Source organism: Saccopteryx bilineata, chromosome 1 (assembly GCF_036850765.1).
Source record: "Saccopteryx bilineata isolate mSacBil1 chromosome 1, mSacBil1_pri_phased_curated, whole genome shotgun sequence".
Classification (NCBI taxonomy): Eukaryota; Metazoa; Chordata; class Mammalia; order Chiroptera; family Emballonuridae; genus Saccopteryx; species Saccopteryx bilineata.
Window position 1 is genome coordinate 259,451,201 of NC_089490.1, and position 13,233 is coordinate 259,464,433.

The 13,233-nt window shown below is 40.8% G+C and overlaps 1 protein-coding gene across 3 annotated transcripts in view; it reads right to left on the reverse strand.

The window, feature by feature from the left end:
- The window catches only part of LOC136312099 (methylcrotonoyl-CoA carboxylase beta chain, mitochondrial), an 88,486-nt gene that overhangs the window by 35,806 nt on the left and 39,447 nt on the right, over positions 1-13,233 (reverse strand). For 2 of the 3 annotated variants that reach the window (XM_066241555.1, XM_066241565.1), the window contains exons 8-11: positions 7,701-7,765; positions 6,484-6,583; positions 6,280-6,375; positions 1,819-1,891 (exon numbers count right to left, since the gene is read on the reverse strand). In XM_066241555.1, coding sequence (XP_066097652.1) covers positions 1,819-1,891; positions 6,280-6,375; positions 6,484-6,583; positions 7,701-7,765 — 334 coding nt within the window. The remainder of the gene's footprint in view (positions 1-1,818; positions 1,892-6,279; positions 6,376-6,483; positions 6,584-7,700; positions 7,766-13,233) is intronic. The other variant, XM_066241574.1, reaches the window with a different exon arrangement.

Below are 13,233 nucleotides of genomic sequence, written 5' to 3' on the forward strand. Positions count from 1 at the left end.
GAACCGGGAGTGTCTCAAAGTGTGGGGTAGGTCGTATTGCTGAAGGAATATTAGGATATGTGATCATATGCCATTTTTTCTTGCCAATGCCCTTTGTATGGATCAGACAAATAATAGTCACTGCTGTGGTCATTAGGTTCACGCCAAATCATGGAATACCAAAAGATATTCCTTTGCGTTTTCCTTTTGTCCAGTCACGAAGCATTTCCTCCCAATTATGACACACAATATGAGGAGCCCAATTCTTGTCTTGATCACCAAGGGAAACTTGAAAATAGGCAATATATGCACGTGTCACAAATAATGAAATATTGCACCTTTGACATCGAAGTGTGTAACAGCCACATATTTAACAGAAGGTGTCAGGACTATGATTACATTTATGCCTACTCGAAGAAGCCATGATTCAATTTTAAAACAAAATAAGAGGGTGTTTTTATTAGATAATAATTTTTTACATTTAAAAACAATTACAATTATGTAAAAGTGATGTCTGTAAAACATTAATTGCCTTGTGGTTATGTTCAATCCAAGAGTCACTGCCCTTTAACTCCAATTTAAAAACCAATGCATGCCATTAACTGTAACAAAAAGAAATTAAAATTGCATAAAAACTAGAGCATGCATCAAAAAACGAATTTCAGATTTGGAATCAGCGATGCAGAAATATATAGAAACAGTTCTAAAACCTCATGCAACAGAACATAAGAAAGAAAAGTTGTTCCCCAGTGTAAATATAAAAACATAAATTCCACTCCCAGTGTGAGCCTTTCTCTTATTCATAAATCAAACCAGGAGAATCTTAAGCCCCAATGTATATTTGCAATTTGGATTTTTGCAGACAGTTTTTTTTCTACTCTGAAATGTTGTCTTCAGACTAACTACTACATTTGTAAGCTTGTATAAGACCAAATAAATGCCCACATTTGTTTTGTCATTTGTTCAAGATAGATTATGATGAGTCTAGCATCTATATTTCAAATACTTTTCTTTAAAAGGCCTATAATATTAACACTTGAGATGAATGAATTAACTTTCATAAATATCCCTCTTTTGTTCTTTCAGATGTGGTATTGTACAGCATTCTCAATCTAGTTTTGCAAAACTCAACATATAAGACCTACACAGAGGCAGTAAGAAGGTTTAATTCAGTCTACAACATCCTGGGAAGGTTAAACATACAAAATTTATCTGTTTATTTAAGAGATTAAATAATAAAAAAAAGTGCTGAAATTTTCAAAATAATTATAGTCATCCAGGGAAACAAAAAGAACTACAAATATTTCTGCTAATTTTACTATGATAAGAAACTTTTCATACAGCTAATGCTGCTAAGTCACCAGAGGTGGATTTAATGGTGGGTGCACCAGGCACACACCATGGGCTCAAACTTCTGAAAGGCCTCGCAAAACTCCAATTTTACACATTTTTCTAATGACACCCAGTTTGCTTTCATATGTGAAATTTTAACACTAATAGTATATAATATTTTTTATTTATTTAAAAATATGGTTAACATGTATTTTCATTTTCACTGTCTCTTTCCTTTTTTTAAGGGACCAGGGCCTCAACTGACCTTAATCTGCCTCTGTAAGGACCTACACCTCAGCATCGAGATATCATCATTTTAAACTCTGGGTCCATGAAGCCATTTAGCTACAAATGATCTTTACAAAACAGCTCCCTTTAAATATAAACTCACACATTTGTACTGCTCTAAATAACAAACCTCATGCCAAATGCATCAAAGCCTTGAGGTAAGACATCACTTATTTTCCAACATCAGATAATTTCATATTCAATTCTTCATCTGTATACCTGTAACTAATGTGTCTCCATATAAGGCTTTGAACTCATTGAATCTGCTCCCATCCACGATTCTAGCAATGACCTAAGAGGAAAAAATAACAGTGTCTCTCAGAAAATGTATTACAAAAGAACTGTTGCAGTAAAGTTATTTATAAGGAAAACAAATTTGTAATAAAGTCGTCACAAAAAATTTCATTCTACACACAAAAATCTTCTCACTAGAATTTCAATTTATACGCATGAAGTCACTCTGGACTCTGATTGTACACTTCACCATAAAGCAATAGCACCACGTTGCATACCAGAGAAGCAGAGACTCCATGGGCTGGTTGCTAGACTCAAAGCTTCACTGGCTGTTCAAATCTACCAGCCCAGGGTCAGGGATTCAATCAGAAAGCAAGGTATAGAGCTAGGAGTCAGAAGACTTAGTTAGGCGCCAACTTTAAGTATCACATGATTTGTGTACCTGGAGTAAGACACTTCAACCCTCTGATCTCAGCTCTCGCTTCTGCAAAGATGAGACAAAGCTATGAAGATGTGAAGACCTAGTAGTAAAGTAACCTAATAAAATAGTGCTAAGATGAAGAACAAGCTCTGAGTCTCAGCCCACCACTGAGCAATGAGTCACAGTCTGGTTATCCAAAATCCTCTAGGCCTCAATTTCCTTATCTGTTTTTTCAAAAAAGGGTAATACTTTAAAGTGCTAACTACAGCTCACTTTCGGGTTGTCATTAAAAGGTAGCTAGTATTATTAAACCTTTGAAGGGGTTCAGAACAGGCCTTCCCAAGATGTGCTATTTTCATTTGGAGGTTATTTTGAGCTAAAGAAAACCAAACCCTGCAGGCTCACAAGAAACTTGTACACCTCCACTGAATAATTGAGATTAGCAGCCTTGCCCACACTGAGAGTTATCACTGACCTACCTCCAAGACGGAGCAAAATTCTAATTACTGAACATCTGCTCTTGTTACCATCCCGCAAACGCTTTCCTCCCCTCTGAGGTTCCGAGACACCTTTCCTCATCCTGAGTTCCGAATGCCTTCCGTACCTAATTCTAACTTCCCGTCTCCGAACCTCTCGTGTCTTTGCGTCTCCCCCTCTCGTACATGAGGGGGGCCCATACACACACGCCTAATTAAATTTGGCTGCTCTCTCTTATTAATATAATCTGCCTTGTGTAGATTTAATTATTAGACCAGACTAAAGAACCCTGATGGGTGGAGGGAACTTTCTTCCTTCGCCATACCTCAATAAGGTTCACTGATTTTGAATCAGATATACTTAAAGAATCATCTCATAGATATGTGTGTGTGTATATTATGTGTGTGTGTGTAATTAACCTAAAGGGAACAGAAATTACTAAATAGTTCATTGTTGGGGATCATCATTATACATCAGGACTATTTCAAAGATTTCCAAACAAGAATAATATTCCAAATTGCTTCATGATACATGTCATTTTTCCCTCTAGTTCAAACTTTATTTTTCCTGTTTACCATATCAATCTAAGCCTCCTTTTGCAAGATGCAAGAGTTGAAAAAAATGAGTGAATGCTTGCTTCCCAATATCTTTATTTCCAAAAAGTAAAAGCTTACTTTGAATTATTTTTTAGTTATTTTCCTGAAAGATTCAATTATACAGTGGAACTATGACAGTCATTTGTTCTGAGTTTGTACCTACAAAATGGTACCTATTAAAAACAATCAACACATAATAGCTACCATTCTTCCATATGAAGATGAAGGCACTCAAAGGGCACAACAGCAGAGGGTCACTTAGTATGAAACTATCTTCTATTTGCTTGACGACGAACATCACCAGCCACATAAAATACAGAAACTCACCTTCACAAGGATTCAAACTTCAGAAAGCAGACCTGTCATGTATAGTAGTACTACTATTTTGTATCCAGAAACAGAAATCAGTGCTCCGAGTATCAACCCCAGAAGCACTGACTAGGGAAACAAGGGCTAGAACCTGGGTTTTCTAGTTCCTATTCCGTGGTCCTGTCCCACAGCTCTGTACACTGCAAAGACTTCCACACAGGCCACTTTGCTGTTATCAAAAAATATAATATTTTTTATATTATCACCACAATGATGAACATGAGGTAACAAAAGGTAGAAGTCCAGGATACTATTTCAGAAGGCAAAAGCCTATCTTATAAAATAATCTCATTAAAATGAAACAGAACTACCATGAAATCAAGGATTTGCATCTGTTTGGCTCTTTTCTGTGCTCCTGGTACCCGAAACAATACCTTCATAGAACAAGTACTGAATAAATACTGTTGAATAAATAAAAACGTGGTTATTCTTTAAAATAATAAATTCTTAACCACGTAGAAAACTTTGCTATCTAGAACAAATCGTTTGTCAAGCATATCAGATGATAAGTACCATTTTTTCTGTGCCTGTAATCAATGGAAAAGTCAAACTAAAATCAAAACTAATTCTAAAAGTCAAACTAATTCTAAAAGTTACGCTTAACTAATTCACCATGGTAAACAGGAACTCCATGCCTGATCAGGCGATGGCGCAGTATATGGAGCGTGAGACTTGGACACAAAGGACTGGGTTCGAAACCCTGAGGTCACTGGCTTCAAATGGGCTCACCAGCTTGAGTGTGCAATCATAGATATGAACCCATGGTTGTTGGTTTGAACCCATAGGTCACTGGCTTGAAGCCCAAGGTTGCTGGCTTGAGGACAAGGTCACTGGCTTGAGCAAGGGGTCACTTGCTCTGCTGCAGCCCCCCTCCATCATCAAGGCACATATGAGTAAGCAATCAATGAACAGCTAAGGAGACTAAGGAGCCGCATGAAGAATTGATGCTTCTCATCTCTCTCCCTTCCTGTCTGCTGTCCCTATCAGTCCCTCTCTCTGTCTCTGTCACACACACACACACACACACACACACACACACACACACAAAATTGGAGCTCCATAAAAATCCAAGATTTAAGACCCTCTAAAAAAACAAAACAAAACAAAAAAGACCCTTAACAACAATAGGTTATTTCCTAAATAAATAATTATATACAGCCTGTGGTGGCTGTGGATAGAGCGTCAGACTGGCGGTGGCACAGTGGATAGAGCGTCAGACTGGGATGCCGAGGACCCAGGTTCGAGACCCTCAGGTCACCAGCTTGAGCACAGGCTCATCTGGTTTGAGCAAAAAGCTCACCAGCTTGGACCTAAGGTCACTGGCTCAAGGAAGGGGTTATTCGGTCTGCTGAAGGCCCGTGGTCAAGGCACATAAGAGAAAGCAGTCAATGAACAACTAAGGTGTCACAATGCACAACGAAAAACTAATTATTGATGCTTCTCATCTCTCTCCATTCCTGTCTGTCTGTCCCTGTCTATCCCTCTCTCTCTGTCTCTTTAAAAAATAAATAAATAAATAATAATAATTATATACATCCATGAGAGGAATACTTACTGAGTACCTACCACATTGCCAGGTACTTTTATATAAAGAATTAGGATCTAGCCATGAAAAACGTCTCATGAGGAACCTTTAAACAATGGGGAAATGTTTGTAATGTAACTGGAAAAGTATACTATCTCAACCATATAAAAATGTATGTACATACATATTAAGCCAAAACACCAAAATATTGGCTGCTTTCTCTGGATGGTGAGATTATAAGCAATTATATTTTATGTTTTTCTATATTTCTACACTTTCACAATTAGTACAATAGTTTTATAGTCAAAAGTAAAAGTAACAAAATAGTAGGGAAGACAAGCTGGTATTACAAAGATATTATAGCTTAAAAAGTATTCTGCTAAAAAAAAAAAAGTATTCTGGCAGATACAGATACTGAACAAAATAAAAAAAATGACATGCTATATGCAGACACTAACAACTGTCACTCCAGACCATACAAGGTTATGTCGACAATCTATAACCAAAGAAACACCCTCACCTGTAATCAAAAGTCTAATCTTTGCTAATGTAATATTGATCTAAAAAGGTATGTTGTTTTCTTTCAAAGGCTTACTGACACTTCATACATTTCCTCAAAAAAGAATACTGAAAAGAAACAGCTGAAAATTATGAAGTTACCCAACATCAATCCTAATCTACACATTACAAAGTACTATTACAAACATATTCCCCTGGCTGGTTAGCTCAGTCAGTTAGGAGCGTCGTCCTGAAATGACAAGGTTGCGGGTTCAATCCCTGGTCAGGGCCCATACAGGAGCAGCTCAATGTTCCTATTTCTCTCTCCCTGCCCTGCTCAAAAAATAAAAAAAGGCATTGCCATTGTGCAATGAAAATTTTCAGTAATTAAGAGGTTTACCCCTCCCTTAGTATTTGCTGTGTGCCAATGATACCTACCCTATGGGAAGACCTTTCCCTTATATTCACTCCTTACTGAGACCCAAACCAGTTCCTAGGCATGAGCATTCTAAACAGACTCGGGCTTTGAAACCAGATACCCACAGCTCCATTTCACAAACCTCTCGGACATCAAAGTTCCTCTTAAGGTTGGCACCAACTATTCCGTACAATTCATCAGCAGGAAATAAAGGATCCTCAGAAGGCTCAATGGTAACCTGCAGAAAATAGAAGAACTCTATCAGCCATTTTAAAGAATTGTTTCAAGATGACACACATCAAAATGCTTTTCAGGAAAATGAGATATAAGAACACATCCAACTCACATCCAATTTTTTCTGATAATTTAGACTCCTCACAATCTTCCTAGTTAAGTGAAGGGCATGATTATCATCCAAAGCATAGTAGTCACTGACTCCAGACTTTCTACAGAGTAGAGCACATAAAATAATTAGAATATTGAAAGGGGAAATAATTCAATATCTTAACCCCCAAATATCTTCTTTCTTTCAGCTAAGGATGTCATCATTTTGACTTCCTAACCACTTTAAGAAATGTCATTTAATCTGATCTTCATAATGTCCCTGGCAAACATGGGCACGTACCTGGTATTATCCTTGTTTTACAAACAGGAAAAACTGAGGTATGTATTAGAACCTCGCCCACAACCACCAGCAGCTGCACATAAACCGTGCCCTCTGTTTCCCACGCTGACTTTCTCTACTAGAGCCTGGGGCCCTGTGGATAAGGACTTCCAGTTAATGGTCAGGCCATGCTCCTCAAACTATATTCTATGTGATAAAGATGGCATGCTTTTGTGATGCTGTTGACAACAAAAAGTGTTTGTGCCTAACTCAGCTCCCAAAGAAGATGCCAACTAAGGTCTCTCACTTCTGAAAGACTGCTGAGCCCCCTCCCTACAAAGTTACACCTAAGAGCAAGCTGTCACAGGGTAACAAACACAAACGTATGAGGATACCATCCCTCAGATCATGAGTAAAAAAGGTATTGATAAAATGAAGCCTAAAACAGCAGACAGAGAACAAAAAAACTGTGGCAATTTTAACACTTAAAATAATACTGTAAGCCCTGGGCGGTTGGCTCAGTGGTAGAGCGTCAGCCTGGCATGCAGGAGTCCCGGGTTTGATTCCCGGCCAGGGCACACAGGAGAGGCGCCCTTCTGCTTCTCCACCCCTCCCCCTCTCTTTCCTTTCTGTCTCTCTCTTCTCCTCCCGCAGCTGGGGCTCCACTGGAGCAAAGTTGGCACGGGCGCTGGGGATGGCTCTATGGCTTCTGCCTCAGGCGCTAGAATGGCTCTGGTTGCAACAGAGCGATGCCCCAGATGGGCAGAGCATCGCCCCCTGGTGGGCGTCCAGGTGGATCCCGGTCGGGCGCATGCAGGAGTCTGTCTGACTGCCTCCCCATTTCCAACTTCAGAAAAATACAAAAATACATATATATATATATAATAATAATACTGTAAACTTTTAAAAACAAACAAGCAACAATCAATCCTGAAAAGATACAACCACTTCTGTTTCACCTGCAGTGAAGGTCAGCACCTCCAAGGTCCTCAGCTGACACGTCTTCTCCAGTTGCTGCTTTAACCTACAAGAGGAAAGGCATGGTGACATCTGTCCATCTGGAACAGACAACTGTTTTCCTAACACGCACATCTCCTATACTGACTATACGCACTGCTCTTTCTTCCACAGAGCTAAAGAATATCTTGGTTTTACATTCAACTGCCTAGCAAACCTAGATAACATGGTCTCTAGTCTCCAAATGAAAACTCTGAACCCAGAGTCATTAACGCACTTGCCCACAGCCCCTGAACAAGTGATGGAACCCAGGCATTTCTTTTTTTTTTTTTTTTTTTTGTATTTTTCTGAAGCTGGAAACAGGGAGAGACAGTCAGACAGACTCCCGCATGCGCCCGACCGGGATCCACCCGGCATGCCCACCAGGGGCGACGCTCTGCCCACCAGGGGGCGATGCTCTGCCCATCCTGGGCGTTGCCATGTTGCGACCAGAGCCACTCTAGCGCCTGAGGCAGAGGCCACAGAGCCATCCCCAGCGCCAGGGCCATCCCTGCTCCAATGGAGCCTTGGCTGCGGGAGGGGAAGAGAGAGACAGAGAGGAAAGCGCAGCGGAGGGGTGGAGAAGCAAATGGGTGCTTCTCCTGTGTGCCCTGGCCAGGAATCGAACCCGGGTCCCCCGCACGCCAGCCCGACGCTGTACCGCTGAGCCAACCAGCCAGGGCGGAACCCAGGCATTTCTGGCCTGAAGCCGGCACTGTCCCCTCCGTTAGGCCCCTCCCTCCATGTGCACATGTCTGTGCCTTTGGGTCTGGGCCCGCCCAGCGCCGGGGTGCCCTTCTCCCTCTCTCACCGTCCTGGTGACTCCTTGCCTATCCATCAACCCGCCACCCCCACACTGTGTGGCTTCCCCTGACCCACCCAGGCCTCTTCATCATTAATGACACTGCATGGTAATAATACAGCAAAGCCTGCTTATCGGTGACCCCAGAGAATTCCTCTTATACCTGCAACATGGCACTAGCCAGACTGCATCTCGGTAATTTACATGGGTCTCTGTCGTCTCCTCTATACTGTGATTTCTTTGATGGCAGGAACTGTGACTTGTGCATCTTTGAACACTCAATAAATATATGAAAGTAAGGCCTTTTATTTTAACACCTATGCTAAAACCTCCAGTGATTATTACAAACTCTTTGACTGGTTTCTTTCAAATATAAAATACAGCATAAAAATGACATTATTTGCTACCTCAAAAACAGCCTTAAAAATAAAAACAGCCTTAAAATTATTTTTCCACATGGATAGGTAATTGAAATTTTCACCATCAATTATTACAAGCCTAGAACTAAAGTTTTGGTTCTCTTCCCAAAAAACTTCAGTGTAAAATAGCATTCAGACCAAACAATAAGTAATTATGAGAGGTGTCTGGATATTTAAAGTTGTGTAAAGGAACAAACAACCAATATACTATGTTTATTTTCAGAGCTCTGACTAAACAATAAGGATTTGTCATCAGAGGGAATAAAACCAAATTTCCCCAAAAGGCAGATAGATGTTGTTCACTGCGGTATACAGGAACGCTACAGGCCAGAACTGTTTTTGATACCAACATTCAAACGATTTCAAACAAGAAAACTGCCAAGCCTTGAAGTTTTAACGAGGGAATAGAAACGAGGATGGGCTGAAGCACTCCTGACTATGAGTGAAGAGAAAAGGCTTGACGGGAGATGAACCTGACAGGCTTAGGGAAAGAACAGAGCCTGATGCCAGAATCCCAAGTGTAAAATTCACACTCAAAGTAGAGTTAGCGGTAGTTGATTGAAATAGCACTGCTTCAGATCTAAGGACATCAGTAATGGCCTTGATGAAACTTAAGTAACTAGTTACAGCTGGTTACCACCTAAAGGGAAAAAATAAACAAAAAATTCAAGGAGTTACTGTATTTCCCCATGTATAAGAGACACCCGTTTTCTGAAAATTTGGGGTCTAAAACTTGGGTGCATCTTACACAGTGGTTGTATTTTTTTTACTTGCACTTCCCACGTTTTCGCACTTGTTGTCCGCGCTCATTTTTTCGCACTTGTTAATGCAATTATATGGTAGGTTACGTTTTGTCACATTCTACCCCTAACACCACAGCGCTGAATTCAAGTTAAAAGTTATCCAGTTTGCAAAAGTGAATGGAAATCGTGCTGCTAAACATAAATTTGGTCCTTCTCCAACTGAGAAATCAATCAGAGACTGGCTACGGAAAGAAGAAATTCTACTAAAAATGCCACGGCAGAAGAAGGCCATTAGAGGCAAGTCAGCAAAATGGTCTGATTTAGAGAGGGAATTGATGATATGGATTGAAGAGCAAAGGGCAATTGGATTTCCTGTGTCCATAAAGATGGCTCAGCATGAGGCAAGAACTGCTGATGAAAAGGAAGTCACTGATTTCAAAGAAGGACATAATTGGTGCTTCAGGTTCATGAAACAGAATGGACTAAGCATGTGTACACACATCAGACCTGCCCAAAAGATGCCTGAAAGCTATGAGCAGAAGGTCCTTGAATTTCATCGTTTTATCATTCACTGTCGGAAGACACACCAGTTTGAGTTGGGACAGACTGCAAATATGGACGAAGTCCCCCTTCAGTTTGATATCCCAAGTAACAGAACTATTGATAAGAATGAGGTGAAAACTGTTAACTGTGAAGACAAGTGGACATGGAAAGAGTCATTACACAGTTGTTCTAGCTTGTTGTGCCGACAGAACCAAGCTGCCTCCTGATTTTCAAATGCAAAACAATGCCTAAAGAAGACATTCCTCGAGGAGTGATTGTCCACGTTCATGACAAGGGTTGGATGGATCAGGATGAGATGAAGATCTAGTTTGAGAAAGTTCGGAGAAGGAGACCAGGTGGGCTCTTACGCAAACCTGCCCTATTGGTGCTTGATTGGTTCAGGGCACACATAACAAAAAACACAAGGAAGATTGCTGCAGAGTAGAAAACAAAACTTGCCATCATACCAGAAGACTTGACATCCCAGCTCCAACCACTTGATGTCAGCATTAACAAACCCTTCAAAGCTGCCATGAGAGAAGAATGGAACCCATGGATGAAGTCTTCTGGGGACAATTTGACACCAGCAAGAAGAGTGAAGAAACCAACTATAGGAGAAGTTTGTACCTGAGTGAAAAGATCCTGAAATAATATCAAGATTTAGATCATTGCATTGATAGGAGTGTGGTGGTTACGGGGGGGGGGGGGGGGGGGGAATGGGAGAGGGAAAGGGAGAGGGGGAGGGGCACAAAGAAAACAAGATAGAGGGTGACAGAGGACAATCTGACTTTGGGTGATGGGTATGCAGCATAATTGAACGACAAGATGACCTGGACTTGTTGTCTTTGAATATATGTATCCTGATTTATTGATGTCACCCATTAAAAAAAATAAAATTATTAAAAAAAAAAAAGATTGAGATCATTGGCAAATCCTTTAAGAAGTGTGGCATTTCAAATGCCATAGATGGAACTAAGGACGAGGCCATATATGAAGACAGTGATTCGTCATCAGAAACAGATGAGGACAAGCTAATGAATGGATGGGAGTTCTGACAGTGATGAGGAGTTGTATGAAATTTATGATGAATAAAACTTGAGTTCAATAAATTTATGTAAACATTTTTGTTCATATTTTGGGTCCCAAAATTAAGGTGTGTCCTATACATGAGAACATCTTATACATGGGGAAATACAGTAGCTCATTCCTGTTTGACCACATGGTGGTAGAGTGAATAGAGCGTTCACCTGGGACACTGAGGACCCAGTTTTTAAACCCTGAGGTTACCAGCTTGAGCGCCGGCTTAACCAGCTGGAGTTCTGGGTTGCCAGCTTGAGCATGGGATCATAGACATGAACCCACGATTACTGGCTTCAGACCAAAGGTCGCTGCCTTGAGCCCAAGGTCACTGGCTTGAATAAGAAATCACTGGTGCAGCTAGAGCCATCAAGTCTAGGCACATAGAGAAATAAATCAATGAACAACTAAAATGCCACAACTATGAGTTGATGCTTCTCATCTCTCTCCTTTCTACCTATCCCTGTCTGTCTCTTTTTCTCTCTCTCTCACTAGTTAAAATAAAATAAAATAGCTCATTCTACTAAATTACTAGTTCAGAAAGTAATCAAAAAACAGGAGAACAAAAAGCTCCTTCACACTCTTGTATTATCACTATGCATTTTCCAAACCACTTAAAGCTACTGAAAACTATAGCAACTCAATCCCATATTATGTGTGAAACCTACAAAGCCTTTCCTCAATTTTCATAAAACAAGTGTCAAAATTTAGGTAAGGACACTGCTGCTGCTTCTGCTACCTGTGAACAAGTCCTTGGATGGTAGACTCCTGAACGAGGTTCAGTCTGTGACAGAGTACTTGTTAAATCTGAATCCATCAGTAACTGCCGACCTTTAGACAAAGTCTTCTCTCGAAAATAGTTAGCATTATTCTAGTATCATGATGCTGCCTTCATTCCCAAAAAGATGTTTTCAAATTTAAGTCATATCGTTACTCATTCACTAATGAAGAAAAATAAGAACTACTCATGAAAGTCTGTACCCTTTCTAAACAAAGGTGAATTTTGAGGGAATTTTCCTTTAATTAAGTGATAACTGCTATCACATACAGCTACAGAAACGTTAAAGAATAATAAACACCACATGCCTTGAGGCTGTTGTTACACTTGAAATGGCAGGCTGATCTGATCCTCAATAAAAGTTATTAAAAATTAACACAGTCATTTGGAAAATGCACTTACTTCACAACAAAGCATAAGCTCTTATCACATTTTTTAAAAAAAAACTCGTGTTATTATTCCAAAAACAAAGATGATTCACTGACAGACTTTTGAAGCAACAAACTTACTTTTTGAGATACAATTCTCATAACATAAAGTTCACCATTTAAAGTATACAATTCAGGCCCTGGCTGGTTGGCTCAGTGGTAGAGCATCGGCCTGGCATGCAGAAGTCCCGGGTTCGATTCCCAGCCAGGGCACACAGGAGAAGCGCCCATCCGCTTCTCCACCCCTCCCCCTCTCCTTCCTCTCTGTCTCTCTCTTCCCCTACCGCAGCCGAGGCTCCACTGGAGCAAAGATGGCCCGGGCACTGGGGATGGCTCCTCGGCCTCTGCCCCAGGCGCTAAGAGTGGCTCTGGTCGCAACAGAGCGATGCCCCGGAGGGGCAGAGCATCGCCCCCTGGTGGGCGTGCCGGGTGGATCCCGGTCGGGCGCATGCGGGAGTCTGTCTGACTGTCTCTCCCCGTTTCCGGCTTCAGAAAAATACAGGAAAAAAAAAAACTAAACATCGTTCAGACTTAAATATAAATAAAACGGAAAAAATGTAAGTTAAAGTATACAATTCAGGGCCCTGGCTGGTTGGCTCAGCAGTAGAGCATCAGCCTAGCATGTGGAAGTCCCAGGTTCAATTCCCTGCCAGGGCACACAGGAGAAGCACCCATCTGCCTTTCCACTCTTCCCCCTCTCCTTCCT